The sequence below is a fragment of the Lissotriton vulgaris genome, chromosome 8, assembly GCF_964263255.1.
Source record: "Lissotriton vulgaris chromosome 8, aLisVul1.2, whole genome shotgun sequence".
Classification (NCBI taxonomy): domain Eukaryota; kingdom Metazoa; phylum Chordata; class Amphibia; order Caudata; family Salamandridae; genus Lissotriton; species Lissotriton vulgaris.
In genome coordinates this window covers 1,385,150,876-1,385,176,431 of record NC_141696.1, presented here as the reverse complement: position 1 = coordinate 1,385,176,431, position 25,556 = coordinate 1,385,150,876, and the positions used below count along the sequence as shown (strand labels likewise).

Genomic DNA, 25,556 nt, shown 5'->3' with positions numbered 1-25,556 from the left:
AGTGCACTTCTTTGCAGCAGGAGTGCTGTCTATTGCAGCATATGATAAGTTCAATTACTGACCAGAATTCGTGGGGGTTTCAGTGCTGGTTGCAGTGCCCCACTGCTGCATTCCGTAATAGTTATACCATATGCTTTTTGCCCCGAAGCTTCATAAGACTTTACAGCGAATTGTGTCTTTAACGTTTTGTTCTTTAATGTTTTTTATTTTTGCATTGAACTTGACTATTTCTTTTACATTGCTAATGCATGGTGTGCACGTTTATTTTATGGTTTAAGTCATTATTTTTCGTGAATATCTCCACAGAGATAGAGCACTGTCTTCTCTGAAAGACAGAGGTTTGGTGCCTAGAGTAATGTTAAGTCAAGACTAGCAAGCATCACAGGCTTTCTCAAGGTAAGATAAAAAGTTTAATGTTGATAGCAAGATGTTTGGCATTACACACACTAAAAATAAAGAAGTGGTAAAACAGCATTACAAAAATAATACTACCAAGGAGGGACTACATTGGTAGAAGCATTTCGCTACATGATCTTTGAGAGATTGAGGGTGGTATCTGCAGATTTGTATCATTTGTAGTCTCTGCTACAGACAGTTGTAGCTGTCTGTTGACAGACGTATTGTTTACCATACATTATATAAAAGGAGCAGAGAGGGCTTTGGATCAGCTTCTTGCTCATGAGTCAATAATTTTGTTGTTAACCAAAGTTGTATTCCCTACCTATTCTTGCTTTTATCCCACCAGTCTCACAAAGCTCTCATTAGATGGGTTGTATCCTTCCATGGCTAACTCCAGGGAACCCTTTTTAGGTCTCGCCTAGCAGCGCACATGCGCCGCATACGATAAAGACCTTTAGCCATGGATTGCCTTTTTCAGGCAAAAACATGCACACGTTGCATTGCTTTTAATGGCAACACGTGCACGTTTGGCTATCCCCTTGCGAGAACGAGCTTTAAAACCATCTGTTAGTAATTACAGATGGTTTCAAAGCTGGCTCCCGCAAGGGAAACAGCCGCTGGCCCCCTCCTCTTCCCACCCCCCCTGGTGCCTCCTCCTTTACTCATCAGCGCGAGGCGCGCACTTGTTAGTTTTTAATACATCGACATTTCAAGCATTCGACATGCCCTGGCCTTGCCCCAGCCAATCTGCTGCTTCATTATGTACACCTTGGACTGCATCCTTGTAGTGATGCTAAGGCGAGGAGAAAGCTTCCCCTTGCAGAACCCTCCCCCCGCAGCTCCTCCCCCAGACATTTCTGGTCTTAAGAGATCTGGGGTGGCGCTGCGGGCTCCTTGGCGCCTAGTGCTGATCCAAAGCTTTGATGGATTACTGGACCGGTCCCAGACAAGGGATTTGGAATTTATCAGAATTCCGTCAGAGGGGACACCTTTCCTGTCCACGTGGCCCCACTGAGGGGGTCACCTGTTTATACTCACATAGCATTTGTGGCAACTGCGGGGTGTCTCTGCGCCCTGAGGCTCAAATACAGCCAGTAACAGAGTAAACATGCCTCAATGCGCACACTGAGTTAGTACGTCTCTAGGCGCTTGAGTGTTAGTGCCTGTTAAAGGTGAGGGGCGGAGGGCGCTGTTTAGCCGAAGGTACTGAGACTCAATGGGGAGAGACTGGGTGTCGCTCGTCTCCCTGGAGCCCGTCTCCCCTCCCACACTCGCGCCATGTATCTGTGGAGATCCGTGCTCCCCGCGTGCCCCCACACCGCGCCCACGCACCTTGTCGCCCTTCTCTTCTAAGCAGGGAGTCACATCTCTTAGTCTTCATTGAGGGTTTGAGCGTCTGTGAGTGGACAAGCGGCCGAGGAGAGAAAGAAATGCAGCACAGCAGACGCGGGGAGCTCCCAGGGGCTTACATTCAACGTAGAGCACAAGTCCCACTCATAATTAGAGAGATGATGTGTTTATTATATGTATTATAGCGCCTTTATACAAGGCGCTTTGCAAAGTGAAACAATAAAACAGCACTGTACTTAAAGACACTGGTATCTCACTGGCTAACCTGGGGTATTCTCTGTTAAGGACGAAGGATGGCGGTCCTGCAGCAGGCTTTTTTGTGTTTATTTTTTATATAGCGTGAACTTGACCCCAAGGTATCGGGTATCAGAGCGCTTTACATGAGGACACATTAATTTGTGTTAGGCACGGGGAGATTAAGTGATTCGGCCAGAATCACAGGATGTTCAGCGTTGTTGCCGAGACTCGAACCCGGTGCCCCAGCTTCGAAGTCGGCCCCCACTAGCCATTAGGCCAACTAGTTACGTAGGCTGGAGTTGGAATAGTAAATTATACATTTCTAATGTCAGCACGCCATCTATTGCAAGTCGATGTAATGACTTGCGTAGTAATTGCTTAGCGTGGCATCAACGCGGTGGCTGTAACGACCTCGTTGTTATGGCACGCATTGTAATGACTCATGTTGTAACAAGTCATATTACCCCAGCACCTCTTTCTTCTGTGTTTGTGGCCTCCTGGTTGCTTCTGTCTGTCCCTCCCTCTTTCTCATACTAGAGTTCACATCTCAACAGTCTTATCTCTATTTACAGCCAATACCTATTGGCTTTGCCAATGCTTGTTAACCCAACTATGAAATGTTTTTCATGGCGACTTACATGCCATTTTTATCAAATGAGCCATGAAATCTACTTCAAAAATAATGCTGGGTCTAACCAATTTAAAATGATAGCATAAGAAACAGCTACACAGCATATACATTCAAGCCATTTCTTTTGTTTAATAAGAACTAACCGCAAGGATGTTCACTCTACACTGAAAATGAGTTCAACAGCATAATAGCAACAGTTGTCTCAGGCAATGGTAATTTACAAGCTATGACTAAAATTCAAAATGAAAATATTTTAGCATATATTTGGAACCCTACAATCCTCTAGTACAACACGGCTTTACCAATTTTAGGTATCATTAATTTGAATGTGCTCCTCTATACTAATATAATAAAGAGAGAGCCCAGACCTTTGAGGCAGGTAATCTCAGGAACCACAGCACCAATCACAACACCCAATACAGCGTTGGAAAGGGCAGTTGCAGCAGAAGGACATAGGTTATGCAGATGCCCACCATATACATTTAAAAGGTAAAAGAACCATGCCAGCAAAGTAGTCCCTTGTGGGCGTGTTTGTGTAGTGCTGTGGGCGTGTGCTGGGGCGTGACAAACGCTGGGGGTGTGTGGTACGTTCCGCCCTTCATGCCATGTCTCATATCGCGTGCTAATCCCACCCTGCTCCCTTCAAATACCCCTGCACCCCATAATCATAACCCACCCTTACTCCTTAAAATACCCCAACACCCTTAAACACTAACCCATCTTAACCCTATAAATATACCCTGTACCCCAAAACCCAAACCAATCCCTAAACCCAAAAAATACCCCTGTACCCCAAAACCCAAACCTAGCCCTGAACCCTATAAATACCCCTGTACCTCAAAACCCAAACCTACCCCTGAACCCTAAAAATAACCCTGTACCCCAAAAACCCAAACCTAGCCCTGAACCCTAAAAATACCCCTGTACCCCAAACCTACCCCTGAACCCTAAAATACCCCTGTACCCCAAAACCCAAACCTAGCCCTGAACCCTAAAAATACCCCTGTACCCCAAAACCCATACCTATCCCTAAACCCTAAAACTATATTGGAAGCCTTAAAATACCCAAACAGCCCAAAACATATACCTCTGTACCCCAAAACATATACCCCTATACCCATACTTACCTTATCCAAGCATAAAAAAACACGCTTTTACCATTCATGCATTTACAACGAATTCCGTTGTAAATGTATGCGTGGTAAAAGCATATAAAATGTAATGCCATGCGCTATAATGGCATTGCGGAGTCATGGTACTTTCGTAATGAAAGTATGCGGAGTGATGGTATGCGGAAAGAAAGTTGCGGAATAATGGGTGTTTACCCTCCCCGGTAAGTACATTGGTGGCACGGCAGCCCACATCTCCAGCAACATACTCATATTTTTTCACCACCGATTTGAAAAATGCACAGGTCTCTCTCATTGATGGCCAGCACCGCCATACACTTTTAGACACACCTGCCGCCACAAGTGCTAGAATTGCGAACTTTAGAGCTGGGGAGCTACGTTCGAATCTCGGCATCAGCTCAACATCCTGTGATTCCAGGCAAATCGGTTTGTCTCCCCTTGCCTACCACAAATGTATGTGTTCTTCTGTAATGTAAATTGTGCTCATGCCATGTTGTCGAGTTCGCACTACAAATATTGCAAGGAAAAACTAAGTAGGGAAACTCGAGTTCACACACTACTGAACGCGCACTGTTAAGTGCATCAGCAGTGCACTGTGAATCGGAGCGTTTCACAGGCCTGTCACAGGTAAGAAATGCTATCAAAACGAAATCCTACAAAACAATATACTACTGGGAGGCAGTAATTCATAACGTCGGGACGGGCTGCTAGTTATTACATAAAGCAAGTGGTGAACATATCTCACACATTAAAAAAAATCATGTATTAACATTTACAACTGTAATGTAGTTGTTAAGTGAGGTAAAGATATTTGGTGAATGAGTAAAATAAGGATCGTCCTTCTCAGGCGGTTCAAGATACAACACCTTTCTTTCAATAACAAATTTACCATGTTGTTCCTCAACATCACTGGGTATGAGTGCTAAATAAACAGGAGTTTCAGCTCCTTCGTCTGGAGTTTTTAGGGCCATATCACCACCCATGTCTGTCTGTGTCCATCCAGGGCAGCAGGCATAAAGACGAATGTCATCCGCTCCTCTTTCTTTGTTCAACTTCCTGGCTAGAATCAAGGACAGGATGTTGACCCCAATTTTGGAAACTCCGTACTCTGCGTTGGACCAGCCCTCCTGGTTGTGAATTCCTTTTTTTGTGTCTTCAACAAACTTTTCCATGAGTGTTACCAGCTCGTCTTCTGTTATGGTGTCACTGCAAAACTTCTCTTGGAGATCTTTGCTGCAAGAGGCTAAAGCCGGTTGACTAACAACGCTGGACACATTCACAACCCTCCCTGTGTGAACAAAGGAACTCATGTTTATTTAGGAAACTGTTCAACAACAAAAATATTTAACACAATAACTTAAAATATAAATCCTTTATATTCAATTACTTTTATTTGCACAATCGTTGTTAAATAAGAGATAAAGTCTGTAAAGAAAGTGGACTTGGGTTACAGTGAAAAAATACTATTCTGTACTATAAACAACTGTTTTCTAAACTGGAAATTGATTTTTCCCGCATGTACAGTCTGTGTCCTACAGATTGCCCACTCTCTACCTCCCTGTTCAGTGATACTGGAGCTCCCTCTGCCTCTTCACTCTGTGCTTACTAAAATATGCCGCCTTGCCACTGAAACAAGTCGACTCTATGTGCACTAATATATCTGGCATCTTCTTTCCAATGTTTAGATGAATCGTACATGATCTGCACACCTTACCACATCTGCCTCCTTGCTCACTACTGTAGCACCCTCCTTCGCCCTCGGAAGCATGTAAAGAAATATACCCCACATGAAGCTCTGGATTGTACGTCTTTATTCTTCAGAATACAATCACACACTGCACTTCCATTATGTTGTAACCATTAATAACCACACCTTAGCTCCTCCGAGCAAGTTACATAATTCCTTGTTGTGTCTGCCCAGTACCGCAAGGGTTCTAGTGCACATTGTCTGACAACACTACATCTCTCCTTTGTTAAATAAAAAGTACAAACAATAGTCCTCATATTTCTTCAATAAGGCGTCAAGTTGCTCGCAGTAGTCGGCCAGATTGAGTAGTATGAGATGCACTCTGTGTACCGATGGGACAGGTTCTGATACTTGATCTGGACTGTAAGGTGAGGTCACCTCATTCATGATTGCAGGAGCTGACAACCTTTGAGGTAGGTGCTTAGAGTGTGACGATTCCTGTGTGATGGTCTTTTGCAGGACGATGCGTCGTCACCATGTGTCCTTTGCACACCACAACCCTCAAAGGATCGACATCAAAAAGAGTGTCTGTTTTCAACTTTCGTTTCTGCCTGACCAGGACTCAATCACCTTCATTGAAGGGTGTTTCCTGAGCTCGTCGACGATGATCAGCATATTTTTTATCTGCCACTTCCGAGAAGTGTCTGTGACATTAACTTTATAAGTATTAAAGGATCGGTCTACTGTCCACTTGGGCAGTTTCGTTCCGATGGCTTTCTCAAATAGCAAGGTGGAAGGACTTTCACCAGTTGTGGAGTGAGGAGTTGAATGATAGGCACAAAGGGCTTGATACAGTACTTGGTTAACTTAATTCCCTCCAATGATGCATCTTGAATTACCTGTTTGAGGGTACCCATGAATCGTAACACAACACCATTATCCTGGGTCCACAGAGGTGTACTCTTTTGATGCTTGACATTTAGTCTGACTTGAAATTTCTTGCATTCTTGCTATTGAACGGCATGCCATTGTCATATTTGAGCATGATGTGGATACTGCATGCTCAAAGATGTCATCCAGCCGCTCAATTACCTTTTCATGAGTAGCTGATGATAACTTCTCTACTAAATGAAAACATAAATACTCATCAATGACTACCATGAAATGATGTCCATTTTCTAAAGGTCCAAAGAAATCCACTGCAATTCTTTCCCACACATGCGCGGGAAGGTCAGACATTGTCAATGGGTGTTGTGTCACCTTGGAAGAAAGGCAGTTGCAAAGGTTGGCACTCTTTTAGTTCCCTCTCCACTCGTTTATCTAGGCACTGGAACCACCCTGGGTCTCTTAGGGCTCTTTTGGTGGCTAAAATGCCACAATGTCCTTCATGGGCTAGCTCAGTTACTTTGTCTTAGGCTCTCAGGTATGATGATTCATGAGCCTCTCAATACAACACCTTCCTTGGTAACTGGCAGTTCATCCTGCACATTCTTGAATTTTTTTAATTCAACTTCATCAGCAAAAGGTCGAACATGCTTCTTCCACGACTGGGTTGAAATTGTGTCTTTGAGGATAATCATGTTCTTATCAGCATTGGGAGCATCAGTGATCTGTTCAATGGATTGGGCTGCTGATGTCCTGGACTTCACAATGAAGTTAATGTACTCCTCATTGGTTTTGGATGTCAAACTGTGCCTCTGTAATCATACTCATGAAAAATAATCAGCAGGATTATTATCTTTACCAGACTAGTTAACAATTGCATAGTCATACTCTTGTAGTCATAATCCCTACCTCCTAATGTGAGGGGACATCTTGGCTTTCGGGTTTCCAAAATGTTGGACTTGGCCCTTTCTGCAGGGTCATCCCTAAACTTTTTGCCTTTTTCCGATCCTTTTTTCTGACATGGTGTTGGTGGTTTTAAGACTCTTTAGCACAGTTGTTCAGTGTAAAGTGCGCGTGCTCTCTGTGTTAAATATGGTAAGATTTGTCTACACCTGTTTGGCCTATTTAATTTACCTGTCACTCCTTTGTAAAGTGGTATCTCATATACCCAGGGCTGGTAAATGAAATGCTTCTGGTGGGCTTGGGATGAGTGCTTGCAATGTTGCAATGTTCAACACTCTATCCATCAAACTCCTTTGGTTTTGCTTTGTTTGCCCTAAGTTGGCAGGGTATGCCCAGACGTGGGTCCCTTGCTCACTTTGCCACTGGATTCAAGCTAGCCTGGCTGATGACGGCTGATTAGCCAAAAACCAGGGCCAGAAGGCTTGTTTCCGTCCAGGGAAAACAGGGCTAGTCAGTTGTGGCTGGACTGTTCCCATGAGGCACAGGGTCAGACTGATTTGCACATGGCCATGTCTGAACTGGGGTGGTGGAGTGAGCTACAGAATGATGATGGATTAAACCCAGATCAGTTGACTGGGGGTGAGTCCTTCCAATGTTCAACACTCCGTCCATCAACACCTTTGGTTTTGCTTTGTTCGACCTAAGTTGGCTGGGTATGCCCAGACGTGGGTACCTTGCTCACTTTGCCATCGGATTCAATCTAGTCTGGCTGATGAAGACTGATTAGCCAGAAACCGTCCCAGGATGCTTGTTTCCGTCCAGGGAAGACATGGCTTGGCAGTTCAGGCTGGACTGTTCCCATGAGGCACAGGGTCAGACTGATTTGCATATGGCCATGTCTAAACTGGAGTTGTGGAGTGAGCTAAAGAATGATGATGGATTAAACCGAGATCAGTTGACTGGGGGTGAGTGATTGCAATGTTCAACACTGTTCATCAACCCCTTTGGTTTTGTTTTGTTCGCCCTAAGTTGGCAGGGTATGCCCAGACGTGGGTCCCTTGCTCACTTTGCCACTGGATTCAAGCTAGCCTGGCTGATTAGCCAGAAACCGGTCCCAGGATGCTTGTTTCCGTCCAGGGAAGACATGGCTTGGCAGTTCGGGCTGGGCTGTTCCCATGAGGCACAGGATCAGACTGATTTGCATATGGCCATGTCTGAACTGGGGTGGTGGAGTGAGCTAATGAATGATGATGGATTAAACACATATCAGTTGACTGGGGGTGAGTGCTTGCAATGTTTAACACTCCATCCATCAACCCCTTTGGTTTTGCTCTGGTGGGCGTGCAGCGTTGATTGCGCCACCCACCAAAGTAGCCTTTCAAACCAATCTCTGGCCTCTGCCATTGCAGGGCCTGTGCATTCAGTGTTACAGCTGCTGTGATGTGGCACCTAAAGTGTGTGCCATGTCTGTGACCCCCCAGTTACTGCATGTCAGTCACCCCTAAGGTAGGCCCTAGCTAGCCCTATGGGCAGGGTGCATTGTGGGTAAAATATAGGACATGTACCTTAATTGTGTGACATGTCCTGGTAGTGACAAACAGCCATTTTGGTTTCTCACTACTGTGGTGCTGCCCTCCCATTGGAATGCATTGGGAATTCCCTGATAAGTGTTTCAGTGGTAATTCCTGATATGAAAGGCGCAGCGTGGTGAAGTTTGGTATATTTGAAATAGTAATAATAAATGCTACACAATGGTGTGTGCAGATTTATTATAACTATGTAAGAAATGCCACTTTTAGAAGTTGGCATTTCTGGTGTGCTATGTGTCTGCCTGCCTGATGTGAATTGCATGTCTGGCTTTTGAGTGACAGGGCTGGTGAGGTGTGTGTGGCTCCAGGAGGGGCAGGGTGAGTCAGCCCTAGGCTGAAAGGGACATCTGCCTTTTGAGTGGTGGGAGGAGAAGTCCCTGAATAGGATTGTGCCTACCCTAGTGAATGCTGGTTCCGCCCCCCTGTGGTGTGTCTGATAACCAGCCCCCACTTAACAATGGAGAAGAGGAGCCCGATCAACAGAACATTTGTAAAGCGTACTACTCACCATAGGGGTCTCAGGTTTCTGGGGGGGGGATGCTGCTACTGCACGAATAGCCAGGTCTTCTGAAGGTTAGCAGGTCCTGGGTCTGCCGTAGGAGGATGGGGAGGGTGTTCCAGGTCTTGGCGGCGAGGTGGGAGAACGATCTGCCGCCGGTGGTCACTCTTCGATGAGGGGGATGGTGGCGAGGGCGAGGTCGGCAGAGCTGAGCTGGCGGTTGGGGGTGTAGAAGGTGAATCGTCTGTTGAGGTATGCTGGTCCAGTGTTGTGGAGTGCCTTGTGTGCGTTGGTGAGGACCTTGAAGGTGATCCTCTTGTTGATGGGGAGCCAGTGCAGGTCTCTCAGGTGGGGTGTGATGTGGCTGCGGCGATGGATGTCGAGGATCAGCCATGCAGAGGCATTCTGAATGCGTTGTAGTCGTTTCAGGAGTTTGGCAGAGGCTCCTGTGTAGAGAGCTTTTCCGTAGTCCAACCTGCTGCTGACAAGGGCCTGGGTGACCGTTCTTCTTGTTTTGGTGGAGATCCACCTGTAGCAGGAGGCCACCCCGTGTTTAGGTGCGGCCCCGAAGTGCGGAGTCCAGTGGGAGTCCACCCCGCTTTTGTATTTATTTAAAACGGGAGCCTACCCAGTTTTGTCCCACATGAAGGAATCCCCGAAATCGCCACCGCGGCCCGAGCCACCGAGAGAGAGTGCCGGCCGGACCCGGAAGACAGGCAGAGTCCCTCTGACTGTGGGTGGGGCCTGCAGCGTGGTGCCGAGGGAGGTCCAGGAAGTGTCCCGGCGATGCGGGAAGAGGCAGCGTTGGGACCGGGAAGCTGGCAAGTCTGCGCAGGTACCTCGTGAACTGTGAGAGCCCTGCCCACTGCCCAGAAGGAGCTCCGCGGAGTCGCCTTCAGCGTCTAGAGAGCAGGAGAGGTTTTGGTCGGGCAGGGACTGCAGAGGCACATTGTCGCTGCCTTCCCTGCCTCAGGAGAGGACTGGAGGAGTCCCCAGATAGCCCCGGTGAGTGGGGCTGCGCTTTGGTTTTGTTCGTGTTGCGAGAGCGCCAGGAGGAGTCTCAGAGGGGGGGCTCCCAAGGCACTGTAGTGCCAGTGCTTGGTGGTGTTCACAGCTGCCACGCAGGAGAGAGGGCAGCTGCAACAAAGGGGGCAATCTTGTGGGCAAAGTCCCTGAGTGGGGCTCCCCCAGCACCCTGGTGCCAGTGCTGATTTGCTTTTGGGGCTCTGTTGGTTCCCTGAGTGGGACTGGAGAGGCACAGTGGTGCCAGGCCTCATGATCACAGCTGCACCCCGGGGCATTTTTGTTTTCGTGATGAGGAGGGGGATGAGACACACTCCCATACCCCATTTCATTTCCCCATTGCTTTAGCTGCAGTAGCAGCTACACCCTGATTTTTTGGACATAGGGCATTTGAGCCCTGGTGCAAGGCCCGTGGGACTGGGGTCAGGTGTGGTACCTATGTGTACCAAAAGGGCGCAAGGCCCTTGTGAGTCTTACTATGGTGCACTGCTGCTTTGTTACATAATGTGGTTATGCTAATGTGATGCTCCTTTTCATCATATGTTTATGCCTACAGATATTGCTATGAGGTCTATGCATAATGTTATGCATAATGTGATTTATGTGATGTGATTTATGCACCCTGATTTAGACCTCTAAATGTGATTATTCCTCTAATGATGTTTATGGTTATGAGGTTATTGCATAGTTTGTGTATACTGGTGAGGCCTAAGGCGTAATGTGTTTATGCTGATGAGGTTGGGGCCTGATGTGGTTATGCCTAATGTCATGCTATGACATTTTAGGATGGTGTCTAATGCTAATGTGATAATGTGTTGTAAATTAGTTCTTCATGTAACATGGCTGACAGTGGTTGTTAGCCCTTCCTTTGTGTTCTTACCTCCTCTCGCAGAATACCTATGGGTGTTCTAACTTCTACTGAAGTGTTCCACTATTGTCAGTTGATGGTCTGGTCAGCTGGCGAGGTGTGCACTCAGCTGTGTCCTACAATAAATCTACATGTAACTAACTAGAAATGTCCTGAGATTTATCCAGAACAATTTGGCGATGATTTAGCTGACCAGACCAGAGAGGAAACCATCAATCACAGCTTGAGCAGCACCTTGCACTAAGAACCCATGGCGAACCACCTAATTGCAGCCTGAAACAAGATCGAAAGAAACGAGTAACTGGTGAAACAAGAAGAAACTTTGAAAACTAAACGAAGAAAAGTAAAGAAGAAACCACTTGCAAGTATCCCTGACTTAAAGTACGAGCCTCTATGTCAGTTAAATATATTTGTGGCAGCAAAGGTCAGACCCCGGAATGAAGCGGTGAAGTACTCTAAATACTTGCACTCGTAAGTGCTGATCGGGGGCAATGATCGGGTCCCAGCGTTGTTCAATAGTGTTTGGCAGTTTGAAAACATACGTGAAGAAAAGGAAACTCTCATGAGGCACGCAACCTCTTCATCATCAAATCGGCGGTATAATTAGTTTCTGCCACAAACTAAGGCAAAAGTAACTAGATGCCACACTACCTGTCGTCATCTGCCTAAACTGTAAGACGATTTCACGAGACTGGCTATTGGTGATTGTCTGTGAGCTTCCCTCAAGTCCTATAGGGGAGTGGAGCAACTTTGGTGAGCACTCTGGGACATTATTCTTTCGACTCCCAGCAAAGCGAAGTCATCCGAGTGATGAAGGGAAGTTTATACTGTGGAAAACAATCCTAAGGAAGCACGGTGACGTTGGCTCAGTTACATTTAAAAAAATAAATAACCATGATTACGTTGCTAAGCAGAAGTGAAGCAGTGAAGTTAGCAGTGTAGTGGTTGTCTACACGTCACCGCGTAACATCCGGTGGCCATCTTGGGCTGTGTAATTTCATTAAAGTGAAGATCGTTAGGGCAACGGGATCCAACTTTAACGTTTATTAGGCACTTTCATCTTCAAGCACCAGCATCGTATTTCTGCAATTAGCTTCCACTGGTCAACGTCGTCTGCAGTAGGCACACTCCAAGTGTACCAACGTTTGGACATTGAAACTGAGGTATTTCTTCATTTTAATTTGAGTGTCCTACAATAAATCTACATGTAACTAACTAGAAGTGTCCTGAGATTTATCTACAACATAATGCTTAGGTCATTATTGTAACAGTAGTTACTAGTTGTGTTTTACATTTACTTACCTGCTCTGATGGTTCTGACCGTGGCCAGATTGGTCTGGTCCTGTATATAATCCCCTGTGAATATTGCCTAGTGCCAGTTGGCACAGTGTAAATGCGTGATTGAGTTTCTAATGTGTTTATGATAATTCAAAGGCTATTTTTGATACAACCTTGTGTGGAGTTTCTTTTGTGGCGTGCCTAGTGTGTTGCTGCGTGTGTGTGTTGCGCAAACGCTTTACACATTGCCTCAGGGATAAGCCTGACTGCTCGTGCCAAGCTACCAAGGGGGTGAGCAGGGGTTATCTTCAGTGTGTTACTCCTTTGCCCTGACTAAAGCCAACCAGAAATCCCATTTCTAACACAAAAATATAGAGATGGGGTGGGCAGAATTTGCGTAATCGCGTTACGCAAATCTCCTCGAAACAGTACAAAATCTTTGCGAACATGCAGAAATTCCGTAAACACTCGGAATCGCTTGTTCGCGATGCTTTTTTCCTGTTCGCAATTGCTGTTTGCGTGCTCGGGGGGAAATATCTTGCGAACACGCATTTTGAGTACGCAAACAAGCAAAAAAAGTTGCAAACTTGCGGAACGCAGAATTTTGGGCAATTTCGCGTTCTCCGCGGAACACAAAATTACCCAAATTCCGCAAATTTCGCGAGCGGAGCGGAATTTACCGCCCAGGCCTAATATAGAGTAGCGCTTGGTGATCTGTAATGAAAGTGAAACTTTTTCCATATATAAACATTGAAAATGTTTGCAGGTCCACACTACAGCCTGACTCTTCTCCGACTGTTAATAGGCACGTTCTGTGTCAGACAGGCTTCAACTGGCATAGGCCGCAATGTTTCTCTGAGGATTCGGATGACCATTATGCTGAGCAAGGAATGCCCCCAGTCCCACTGGACTAACATAGACTGTGATCTCAGTATGTAGCCTGGGGTCAAAATAGGCCATCTCAGTTGTATTTCAAATTGCATGTTTTATTTTATTGAAGCTTTGATTACATTCAGCAGACCACTGGAAAGGAACATCTCCTTTTGTCAAGTTTCTCAATGGGCCACTCACACTAGCAAAGTCATAAATGTACCTTGAGTAATAACTGCCCATTCCAAAAAAGGATCGCAGCATGGTAACATCTTGTAGGGGACAGGTAGCTGACAGTGTTTGCACTTTATCTTTTTCAGGAGTCAGTCCCCCATCAGAGAATATGTTCCAAGAATTTGAGGTAGTCTTATGAAACTTACACTTTGCTGCATTAAGAAGGGAGACCTGCATCAGGAATGAATTGACACACTTGTGTAAGTGCTTTCACATGCTCCTTTTTTGTTGTCCCAAATATTAGTATGTCATCACCGCAGTTAAAAGCATGTGTGACAGGTTGAATTATTCGACGCATAATAAGCTGAAATATTTCAGCAGCTGACGACACTCCAAAATTGAACCTTTTGTACCAGAACAAACCAACATGAGTCAAAAAAGGAGTGATGTACCTGCAGTTTTCTTCCAACTCGAGTTGATGGTATACCTTGTTCGGATCAAGACGTGAAAAGGCTTTTGCACCGTTCAGTTGCATCTTCATGTCTGCTATGTGTGGACTAGGATGTCTTTCTCTGTCAATTGCTTGTCTGACGCATATCAACACACATTCACACTTCACCTCCACTGCTTTTTTTTGGCACCACCACTATGGGCGTAACCCATGGTGTAGGACCAGTAGAGCACTCAATTATGTCATGCTGCAACAGCGTTACTAGATCTTTCTCAACATTCGTTTGGAAGTGGAAAGTGACTCTGCGGTGCTGCTGGGCAACAGGGCAAATGTCCTCATTGGTGTGAAGTTGTACTTTCATTGTCTTGAGCCTGCTTAGGCCATGAAATAAAGAGAGAAACTGACTCACAACAAGATTGAGTGTGGAGGTTGTAATTGAGAGATATCAGTCCCATGTCACCAGCGGTGGCAAAACTAGTAGAAATGCATTTGACGAGGCACCTTGAAGAACATGAATTGGCATTTGCACTGATACGGTTTTGTGACTCATTGTCGCCAAAAATCATCCTTGATTCTGCAATGGTTTAGAAGCATCCCACGAGGTTTAAGGCATTGCACAGGAGATAGGCCGGTGAACGTTTCAAACGGCATGTAGTTAATCGACACACCATTGTCTATGATAAAGGTTATGGCGTAACCGCTGATCTTTATTGTAATCTTGGGGCAATGTCAAATGATTTAAAGTTATTTCATGTGGTGGTTCGCCTTTGTCTTTTTTTCTTCATTGCAAGCAGCCAAACCAACGTGCGCCTGTCTTTCTGTGGTCGATATCACCATCGCACATCCATTTTCTTCACTGGTGCTTGATAATGACGTTGACAGACCTTTGTTGCATGAACTTTATGACTTGATGACCATCGACTTTTTCTAGTTTTTACTTGTTGTAAGTAATGTTGATTTTTGGCCTTGTGGGCATGGCGAGAATGCTTCTTGAACCTTCTGGTGTCTATTTTCTCTTTATGCTGTGATGCAGTTTGTTTCTCTTTTGCTTTTCAAACCGTTACAAAGTAGTTTTCTTTACCACAACCTGTGCACATTTGTCCAATGGCTGGTCATTTGCCTTGATGGGGGAAATTAAAACCCACATTGGAAACACAGCTTTTTCTTTTTTGGAGGCGTTGACTTGCATGAATCCACCTTGTACTTGTGCTTGCTTTTCATGACCAACATTGATTCGTTTTTCACTTTGCCAGCTTTTATTTCAGTGGCTTGCCAATCTGCTCTTAACTTGCAGCTATTAACACTTTCTCTAAGCTGAGCGTCTCTCTGAACATGCGTCTTCTGAAAGACAACTATTATTACTCGGAGACGAATGGCTTCTTCATCATTAAATTCACTAAACTTGAAGTGTTTAATAAGCACATCAAGTCTGTCAATAGACTGATCCATCATTTGGCCAGCTTGCTGTCTTGCTTGATTGAAAATGTACCCTATATAGTAGACACTCGGCATCAGGTTGAACTTGGCTTCTAACACTTCCTGGACTTGTTGGTATGACACTGTATCAGTTTGTGATATTTTCTTTTTCACTTCTTTCACTCCTTCACCAGCAAGATTCTTTAGGTACTTGATTATTTTCTAATCGTCTGCTTCTTCCATTGTGTGTATGAAATTGTCAAATGTTTTAATCCACCTGATGCCAATATTCTACTTCTTGGCACTGTTGAATGGCGGTGGTGGTTTCAGGAATGCGGCTGCACCATAGTACACACTTCCTTCTGCAGCCATTAAAAAATTTCACAATTTCGAAGGCCTTTCAGTGCACTGGATGCCACTTGCGGCTGTGCATGCATCGGCAGCTAAACTGGGCCTGGCTGTCACACCCGATTTGAGGTTGTGTGTCACTTTCCTTGCTCTTGCTGATAAGTACGGTTGCACCTTCGTACCTGAATATCACTGCGTTTAGTGTTTCGCTTTGTAGAGATGATGGCTCTGTGTTATGACGTGGTGCAATGGTTCAGTATCTAAATACCGAGGGACAGAATAGCGACTTACCAAAATATCGACTCCGAAATATCAAGGGACAGAATATAGAATGCCTATCCTCAAACAGTTAAGTACTAAAATATCGATTCAAAAATATAGAAAGTTCAAATATAGTTAACTAAAATATCGAATTTTTTAAATGTATTAAAAATACTATAAAAGTAAATAAGTAATAAGCACAATTAAATAAAACATAGTTAAATTAATGTAAAAAAGCTTAAAGTGTAAAAATTATAAATGAAATGTAAAAATGAAATCTTTTAGTATATATTTACTTAATAAAAATATAAAATTATTAATCTTAATTATAAAATATTTAGAACATTAGTAAACATATATTCATATATACATATATATATATATATATAAACATATTTAAATATAAAAATATTATAAAATAATATATAATAATTATAATATTTACAGTAATAATTTTAATTTTAATTCATAATGAGTGCAACAGTAGTGAAAGCGTTGGATAGTATAGGGATAGAAATTACTATGCCCACGCCAGTGAGTGCAACAGTAGGGAAAGCGTTGGATAGCATAGGGGTAAAAATTACTATTCCCACTCCAATGAGTGCAACAGTAGGGAAAGCGTTGGATAGCGTAGGGGTAAAAACTACTATTCCAATTCCAGTGAGTGCAACAGTAGGGAAAGCGTTGTATAGCGTAAGGGTACAAATTACTATCCCCACACGTTGAGATACTTGTTGAAGACTGAGATATTTAAAACAGATTCTCGACAACTCAACTTTTCTAAAAACATGTTTGAAGCGTTTAAAACAGCGAACCTGACTGAAGATATTCTGTTATCATGGACAAAACCCCAGTTAAAACTTTTTCTGAAATGCTTTACTCCAAGACTAAGTTATGATCTCGACCTTATGCATTGTAGTAAGTTATCTACATATAAAACTTACATAGAGTCGTTGGAATATAAGCAATTACGACCATATCTGGGGCTTTGCCTTACACATGGAGCAAGAAGGTCCATAACTATGTTGCGCTTAGGCATTCTCCCAGTCTCCACTGTTACATCTAAATGGTCACCAGGAGACTCCCCTATCTGTAAACTCTGTTTTGGTGGTGATCAACTTATTGTGCATATTTTATTTGTTTGTCCACACGAAAGTGTAGTTAAAGCACGAGCTAGATATCTTAAGCCGATATACCAGAAATGCAATATTACTACAGTAAACAACTTACTAGCATTATGTAAACAACCGACTGATGAATGGGTTTGTTATAATTTCTATAAATTTTTTAAATCTTTTTTAAAATTATACTGATTCTGCTTGTGTTCTGTAATTGTTTTTAAATTTGTGGTCCTCAGTTGAGTACCAAAGCAAATAAAAAACTTTTGACTTTGACTTTTGACTTTGACTATCCCCATTCCAGAGAGTGCAATAGTAGGTAAAGCGTTGGATAGCGAAGGGGTAAAAATTACTGTTCCCACTCCAGTGAGTGCAACAGTAGGGAAAGTATTGGATAGCGTAGTGTTAAAAATTACTATCCCCACTCCAGAGAGTGCAACAGTAGGGAAAGCATTGGATAGCGGGGGTAAAAATTACTATTCCCACTCCAGAGAGTGCAACAGTAGGGAAAGCATTGGATAGCGGGGGGGGGGGGTAAAAATTACTATTCCCACTCCAAACAGTGCAACAGTAGGGAAAGCGGTGGATAGCGCGGGGGGTAGACTTACTATTCCCACTCCAGATAGTGCAACAGTAGGGAAAGCGATGGATAGCGTAGGGGTAAAAATTACTATTCCCACTCTAGAGAGTGCAATAGTAGGGAAAGTGTTGGATAGCGTAGGGGTAAAAATTACTGTTCCCACTCCAAACAATGCAACAGTAGGGAAAGCGTTGGATAGCATAGGGGTAAAAATTACTATTCTCACTCCAGAGAGTGCAACAGTAGGGAAAGCATTGGATAGCGGGGGTAAAAATTACTATTCCCACTCCAGAGAGTGCAACAGTAGGTAAGTGTTGGATACCGGGGGGGGGGGGGGGGGGGGGTAAAAATTACTATTCCCACTCCAGAGAATGCAACAGCAGGGAAAGCATTGGATAGCGGGGGTGGGGGGGGTAAAAATTACTATTCCCACTCCAAACAGTGCAACAGTAGGGAAAGCTGTGGATAGCGCGGGGGGGGGTAAAACTTTCTATTCCCACTCCAGAGAGTGCAACAGTAGGGAAAGCGATGGATAGCGTAGGGGTAAAAATTACTATTCCCACTCTAGAGAGTGCAATAGTAGGGAAAGCGTTGGATAGCGTAGGGGTAAAAATTACTATTCCCACTCCAGAGAGTGCAATAGTAGGGAAAGCGTTGGATAGCGTAGGGGTAAAAATTACTATTCCCACTCCCAGAGAGTGCAATAGTAGGGAATGCGTTGGATAGCGTAGGGGTAAAAATTACTGTTCCCACTCCAGTGAGTGCAACAGTAGGGAAAGTATTGGATAGCGTAGGGGTAAAAATGTTGATTCCCACTCCAAACAGTGCAACAGTAGGGAAAGCGTTGGATAGCGTAGGGGTAAAAATTACTATTCCCACTCCAGAGAGTGCAATAGTAGGGAAAGCGTTGGATAGCGTCGGGGTAAAAATTACTATTCCCACTCCAGAGAGTGCAATAGTAGGGAAAGCGTTGGATAGCGTAGGGGTAAAAATTACTGTTCCCACTCCAGTGAGTGCAACAGTAGGGAAAGTATTGGATAGCGTAGGGGTAAAAATTACTATTCCCACTCCAAACAGTGCAACAGTAGGGAAAGCGTTGGATAGCGGGGGGGAATTACTACTCCCACTCCAGAGAGTGCAACAGTAGCGAAAGCGTTGGATAGCGGGGGGAGGGTAAAAATTACTATTCCTACTCCAGAGAGTTCAACAGTAGGGAAAGCGTTGCATAGCGTAGGCGTAAAAATTACTATTCCCACTCCAAACAGTGCAACAGTAGGGAAAACGTTGGATAGCGTAGGAGTAAAAATTACTATTCCCACTCCAAAGAATGCAACATTAGGGAAAGCGTTGGATAGTGAGGGTAAAAATTACTATTCCCACTCCAGAGAGTGCAACAGTAGGGAAAGTGTTGGATAGCGGGTGGTAACAATTACTATTCCCACTCCAAAGAGTGCAACAGTAGGAAAAGCGTTGGATGGCAGAGGGGTAAAAATTACTATTCCCACTCCAGAGAGTGCAACAGTAGGGAAAGAAATGATTTAATATTAAAATATGATTAAATTAATTATCAATACCAATAAAAAATTATTTACAAATAATGACCAATTAATAAAAATTAATTACCAATTAAAATAAATATGACCAATTAATAAAAACTGTTTACCAATTAATAATTAATTATCAATGAATTAATTACATACACAAAAATGTATATTTAATTTTCTATAATTACATTACTTTCCGCCCCATTCCCCTATAATTAACAGAATTATCAAATAATCAATTGATAAAAATGAATTACCAATTATTAAAATGTAATTACCAATTAATTAATTTACTATAATTAAATTACTTCCGACCCTATTCCCCTATAAACCCATGACCCGCTACGGAATTAAATTACGCAAAAATGTAATTACATAACATTCATTACTTTAAAAAAATTAAATAACATTAGAAAAATAATACATAATTTTAATACATATACTACCATACATGACACCAAAAAAAATCGATATTATGGAAATCTATATTATGAAATTCGATACTATGGAAATCTATATTATAAAATTCGATATTGTGGAATTAGATATTTCCTACCCCAATTTCGAAATTCTGTTCTATCTATATTTTAATAATTCGATATTCTGTCCATTCTATATTTTTGATTCGATATTCTAGGCAGTCGATATTTTGGAATCGATATTTAGGGTGTTCACCGTGGTGCAATATCTCTTTTGGCCAAACCAGGGGTTGATCTTTTTGAATGCCCTCCTTAGCAGGGCCTTTCAACTCCTTCCACATGCGCTGGAGCGGGGCTTCGACTTCATACATGCCAACGTCAAACTGCTTCTTATCGACATGAGTGCATGTGGCAAGCACAAGCATTTCGCTGTAGCATTGTAATCTCTCAGGAAGAGCAGTCTTGTTTCTTCTGGGCACAGATCCCACTCTCGTTGCCAGTTGTAGCGTTCTCCCCAGCCACTGGAGCATGCACAGGAATATGCCACACATGGAGCTCTGGATTGTATGTCTTTATTTTTCAGTATACAATCACACACTGCATTCTAAATATGTCATAACCATTAATAACCACAACTTAACACCTCCTAGCAAGTTACGTAATTCGTTGTTGAGTCCGCCCAGAACCGCAAGGGTCTTAGTGCACATAGTCTGACAACACTACAACTAATATGAGTGTTCCATGTTGAGCTTCTAATAAAAGCCCCTCACGTATTACACACTGCTGTTCATTCTGTGCCTCTTCTCCTCATTTTGCAATCTCCTCTTATGTGTTCTACAAGTCTCAAGTGTGTACGCAAGCCTAACTTTCTTGTTCTGTTTCCTCTATGTGCTCTTTCTCATCTTGGCTTTCTCAGCTATGCCATTGTCTGATCATGCATGCCAAATATATAGGTGCTTAATTTGTAAAAAAAAAAAAAAAAAAGTGCCAGGGTCCTCATCAGAAGGCTACTGCAGCTTGCACTACCCATTGCCCCGGCCAGTGTTGCATATGAGAGAACCAAAACAACTACAAACCATCACACTCCTACAAATGTGACAATTCAGACAATTCCAGGCGCTCCAACACCTTAAGGATGGCTTGGGCGGCAGGTATTAGTCCTTTTTAATGTATATTGAATTAATAAACGTCTGTTGAGGTGCTCATTTTGAAACAACAACCAACATATGGCAGACTGTCTAAGTGCTGGTATTGATAATTATGTGCCGGTGCTGAGCCCTGGAAACCACCACCTCAAATTAAGCAGTGCATCTGATGATGAACCATCCAGTTCCTAGAATTCTACCAAATGGAAGTTGGCAGGGAAGACCATCAAGGTTGTATGAAGTACAGGAGTAGATTAATCTTGCATACTGGGTCACGGCAGACTGAGTTCTGTCACAGCGGAGCCTTATCATTATACCAACAGAGTACTAAGACCCTCATTTTGAGTGGCCTTTGGGGGAAGGAGATATATACTGGGCACGATGAAAGACTATCCCACAGGGCTCAGTATGTATTGGGCTAATAACTGCAGTCTCTGGATTTTCATGTCCAAATGGGTCTAATAGCATTTGTATTTTTGTGCTTTCCTCACAAGAATCTGCATGTAGCGTTATCTACCAGACTTTTCCCCTGATCATTTTCATCAGATTTGACCTGTCGTAATTCACCTTGAGAAAATTGTAGGAAGTGCAGTAACACTGCTGGATTCGCGAAAAAACAGTCTACTCATAATCGGGCCATAGAATCTGCATAGCACTTGTCTGGAATAATGCTTCAGTTTGTTCATATTTTGTTATAATCCCTGTGCTGATCATATTGTTCTTCAATGGTTGACCTCTTTTTGTGTGACATTTGCCACTCGGAGTTCATCATGCAGTGAGCCCACAGCCACCCACACCACCAACTATTACCCAATGGTCAACAAGGGCTGGTTATCAGTACTGTGTCACGTTGAGGCGATTGTCTTGGTTTGCATCACTGGAGAACAGTAGGAAGAAACAAATTAACTGTTGGAATGTTCTCTCTTATTAGATTTCTTTCAAACTTCTGACAAATACGTTTAAAAGTTTTCCCACTTCGGAAATAAAGCCTCAGAACAGTCATGTTAGTACATGAGAAGCCTGCAAGCCTCTGAATACATATTTTTTGGTGCTGTTTTATATAATGCGAACTCAACCCGAAGGTATGGGAGCGCTTTACATGAGCACCAGTTACGTTACACAAGGATACATTCTATTTTAGGTTCCACCTAGAGAAAGTGTAATGTTGCTGGGCCCCCCCCAAATAACCACACGACACTGTAGTGTGGTAGCAGGTATTTATTTTAACTATAACTGTAGAGAGCGCCGAGCCTGCCGTGAAATGCGCTCCGGCAATCGCGCCAATGAATCTGGTTGCGCGCGCATCATCTAAGATGGCCGCCGCCGCACGTCGCGTAGTCACGCGACGTGCATAAACTAGACCGCAACACTACATATCTCCCTTTTTTCCAAACAATGAAAAAAACTGTAACTCACAGTCCGCCGCTCATGTCAAAGTCTTGTAACCTGGCAGGCTTGACCACTGCTCTGCCCCTGCGGGTAAGTTTTACCGGGGTGGCCATGGTCTCTCTCACAGGAGTCTCTGCGCTGGCTCCCCGACTACTCGACCCAGCCAGGCTCTCTCTTGACCCCCTTGAGTTGATCTCCTTCTCCGCTCTGGGACTTCCTCTATTGCTTCGCTCCTCGCCAGATTCTTCTCCTCCCATGTCTGCTTCTCCATCGAACCATCCTTCCTCTACTCTCGGCTCCTCTGCAACATTCGATCTTCTTCCTGTTTGATCCCACTGTAGCACCTTGTTGCATCTCGCCATGCGGTCCTGTGACCACACATTTCCGTCGCTCAACAGGGGAGCCCTGTCGTACACCTCCTTCACCTGCATCGGATTGCTGTACTTGCTGTCACCTTTTCTTTGCATCATTGCCAACTTCACACACACCCATTCACCTTCTTCCAGACCTGTGTCCCTTACATTTCGCAGCTGGTCATAATGTTTAGCATAGATGGCCTGGGCCTTCTCCAGGTTCGCCTGGACCACTGCCGGAGACCACTGGCTCACTATGGTCTTCTCCTCCGATACTCTATTGTCCTTCGTGAAAGGGTCACGACTCTCAGGATTTGGAATGGACTGTATCCTGTGCCTGTGGGGGTGATCCTGTAGGCCCATAGCATTTTCCATATCTCCTTCTCCCAGTCCTTGTTGTTTGCTATCGCTGCTTGCACCAAACCCATCACCAGAATATCATCCTGGAAATATTGGATGCCGTCCATGTTCTTAAACAGTTGGTGCATAAGTTTCTGAAACACCGTTGCCGCTGAGGCTAGACCGAACGGCATGCGGCGGAACTGGTAGCACCCGAAGGGGGTTATAAATGATGTTAACCTTCTGCTCTCCGGGTGTAGGGCGATCTGATGGTATGCGGATGTCAAGTCAATGGTAGAGTACCATTTGATGCCTCTCGTCATGGCCAGCATCTCTTCAATCCTTGGCAAAGGAAACTTCTGCACTACAATGTTTTTATTTAGCTCTCGCAGGTCTACACAGAGCCTAACCTTTCCACTGGGTTTCATGACCACTACCAATGGCGCCAGCCACTCGGCGCATGTAATTGGTTTGATTATTCCTCTCTTTTCTAGTTCCTGTAGTTCCACTTGCACCGCCTCTCTCACCGCCAGCGGTACATTCCTCACCTTGTGAGCTACCGGTATGGCACCTGCCTTGAGGATAATCTTGTGTGCAAACTTTTCTAGCTTGCCCACAGACTTTGGGAAATTCTGCCTTCCACTTATCCAAGTCTGCCCATGCCTCCAGTTCTGTGAGCAGGATTTGCTCCTTGCCACCCGGGTCAAGTTTGATGTCCAAGTCGCCTTGGTCTAGCCATCCCAGCACTGATGGGCCTTTCTCCGAAATGTACAGCTTGCAGTAGGCCCTGCGTCCTCTAACTTCAAACCTCAAAGGTCTGAACCCCAACATGGGTATGCGGTCCCCGTTGTACGTGACCGGCCCGATGTCCAATTTCTCCAGGTCTGGGCCCAGGTGTGGCGTGAAGGTGTCGTTCCACACTGTCCGCTGGACAATGGTGTAGGGTGATCCTGAGTCCGCTACCATACTTATCGGTACGCCTCCAATAGTCATGTCCAGTACCTGCTTGGTCGATCTTTTGTTGTCCACACTCAACACTTGGTCATAGATACAGAGTACTGTGTCTTCCTCTTTGTGGTCTTCCCTTTCTCCGTGCTCTTGTCCTTGGTCAATGTATTTAACCATGCTTTTGGAGGATTTCCTTCGGCATACCTTTTTGTAGTGCCCTACGATTCCACAATACATACATTTGGCGCAAAACGCTAGGCATTTCCTGTCGTGAGCCTCAAGCGCCCAACTGCCACATCTATAGCATGATTTCTTTTGGTTTCCCATCTGTCTACCTGGTGGTCCTGGATTCCCTTGCCACCTGTTTGGTCCCTTCGCAGGGGGTCCCTTGCTCCTGGTTTCCTTGTGGCGCTCATCTTCATTAATCTTGTTCACCATCTGGCTTACCGCTGCTTCCCTTTTCACCGCTTCTGCGCACCTCCGCGCCAATTCCGCTCTCCTGACAATTATCATCACTTCCTGCAGTGTGGTGTGGCCGCTGGCCCATAGCTTGTCTTGTACTGCAACGCTCGTTGTGTGCATAACGATCTGGTCCTTGATGAATTTATCTTGGAACGTATCGTATTTACATGTGGACGCCAGCTTTCTCAATGCTGCGACATATTCCTCAACCGTCTCTCCTGGAAGTTGCTTCCTTTGCTGGAAATTGTACCTGTCTATTGACACACAAACAGTGGGTTTATAATGTTCATTTAACTCCTCGATAGCATGAGCATACGCATCATCATCTGTGCTTGCTCGTGGTTTGGGTACCAAGTTCTTGAAAATCCTTAACCCCTCCGGGCCTAGATTGTGCAATAGTATCCGTCTCTTTCGTTTGCTGGAGAACCTCTCCTCATTCTCGTCCTCCAACACTTCAATGAAATTGTCTATGTAGTCTCTCCAATCCTCCCACTTCATGAGAGGCTCCCCTGGTTTAGGTAGGAACTGAACAGGGGCTGTCGCTGACGCTGTTTGCATGCTCATCTTTTCGCGCCTTTCTGTGGCTGGGGCGTGTCCGTGGCTATTAGGGCTACCTGGTGCGCTGTTCTCCTCTTGATAATCTGTCTGTACTTGGGGGGTCTCTTGTTCTGTCCCTTCGCTGCTCCTGGAGGTAGCCGGCGCTCCTGCTCCGTGTGGTGTAGCGTCGTGAGATGCCCTGGTCAATGTGCTCCCTTCTCAGTCCTATCTTCTCCCCCCAGTGCTGAAGTCGCCTACCTTCCTGGTGTTATGGGCTCTGCCACGCTCTCTAGTGTCCGTCCTGCTGTGTGCGGTCTCGTTTTCTGGTGGCCTGTGGTATTGCTGGTGCCAGTTCGTTTTTTTTTATTGGTAATTTTTTTCCTTGTAGCAGGGGGGGGGGGGGTGGGTTCTTCCTTCTAACCAGACCTCGTCGCCATTGTAATGTTGCTGGGCCCCCCCAAATAACCACACAACACTGTAGTGTGGTAGCAGGTATTTATTTTAACTATAACTGTAGAGAGCGCCGAGCCTGCCGTGAAATGCGCTCCGGCAATCGCGCCAATGAATCTGGTTGCGCGCGCATCATCTACGATGGCTGCCGCCTCACGTCGCATAGTCATGCAATGTGCATAAACTAGACCGCAACACTACAGAAAGCAACGTATGCGCTGCTCTCGCTATTGCAAGTGCCTTTTGGAATCGATTCTGCTGAGGGCTTTTATG

General features: G+C 44.6%; 1 protein-coding gene across 2 annotated transcripts in view; it reads right to left on the bottom strand.

Annotated features, from left to right (window-relative positions):
• Positions 1–3,551: 3,551 nt before the first annotated feature.
• The window catches only part of LOC147698790 (carbonyl reductase [NADPH] 1-like), a 149,364-nt gene continuing 127,359 nt past the window's right edge, over positions 3,552–25,556 (bottom strand). The window contains exon 5 of one of the 2 annotated variants that reach the window (XM_086935386.1): positions 3,552–5,035. In XM_086935386.1, coding sequence (XP_086791512.1) covers positions 4,506–5,035 — 530 coding nt within the window. In that variant the 3' untranslated portion in view covers positions 3,552–4,505. The remainder of the gene's footprint in view (positions 5,036–25,556) is intronic. The other variant, XM_086935385.1, reaches the window with a different exon arrangement.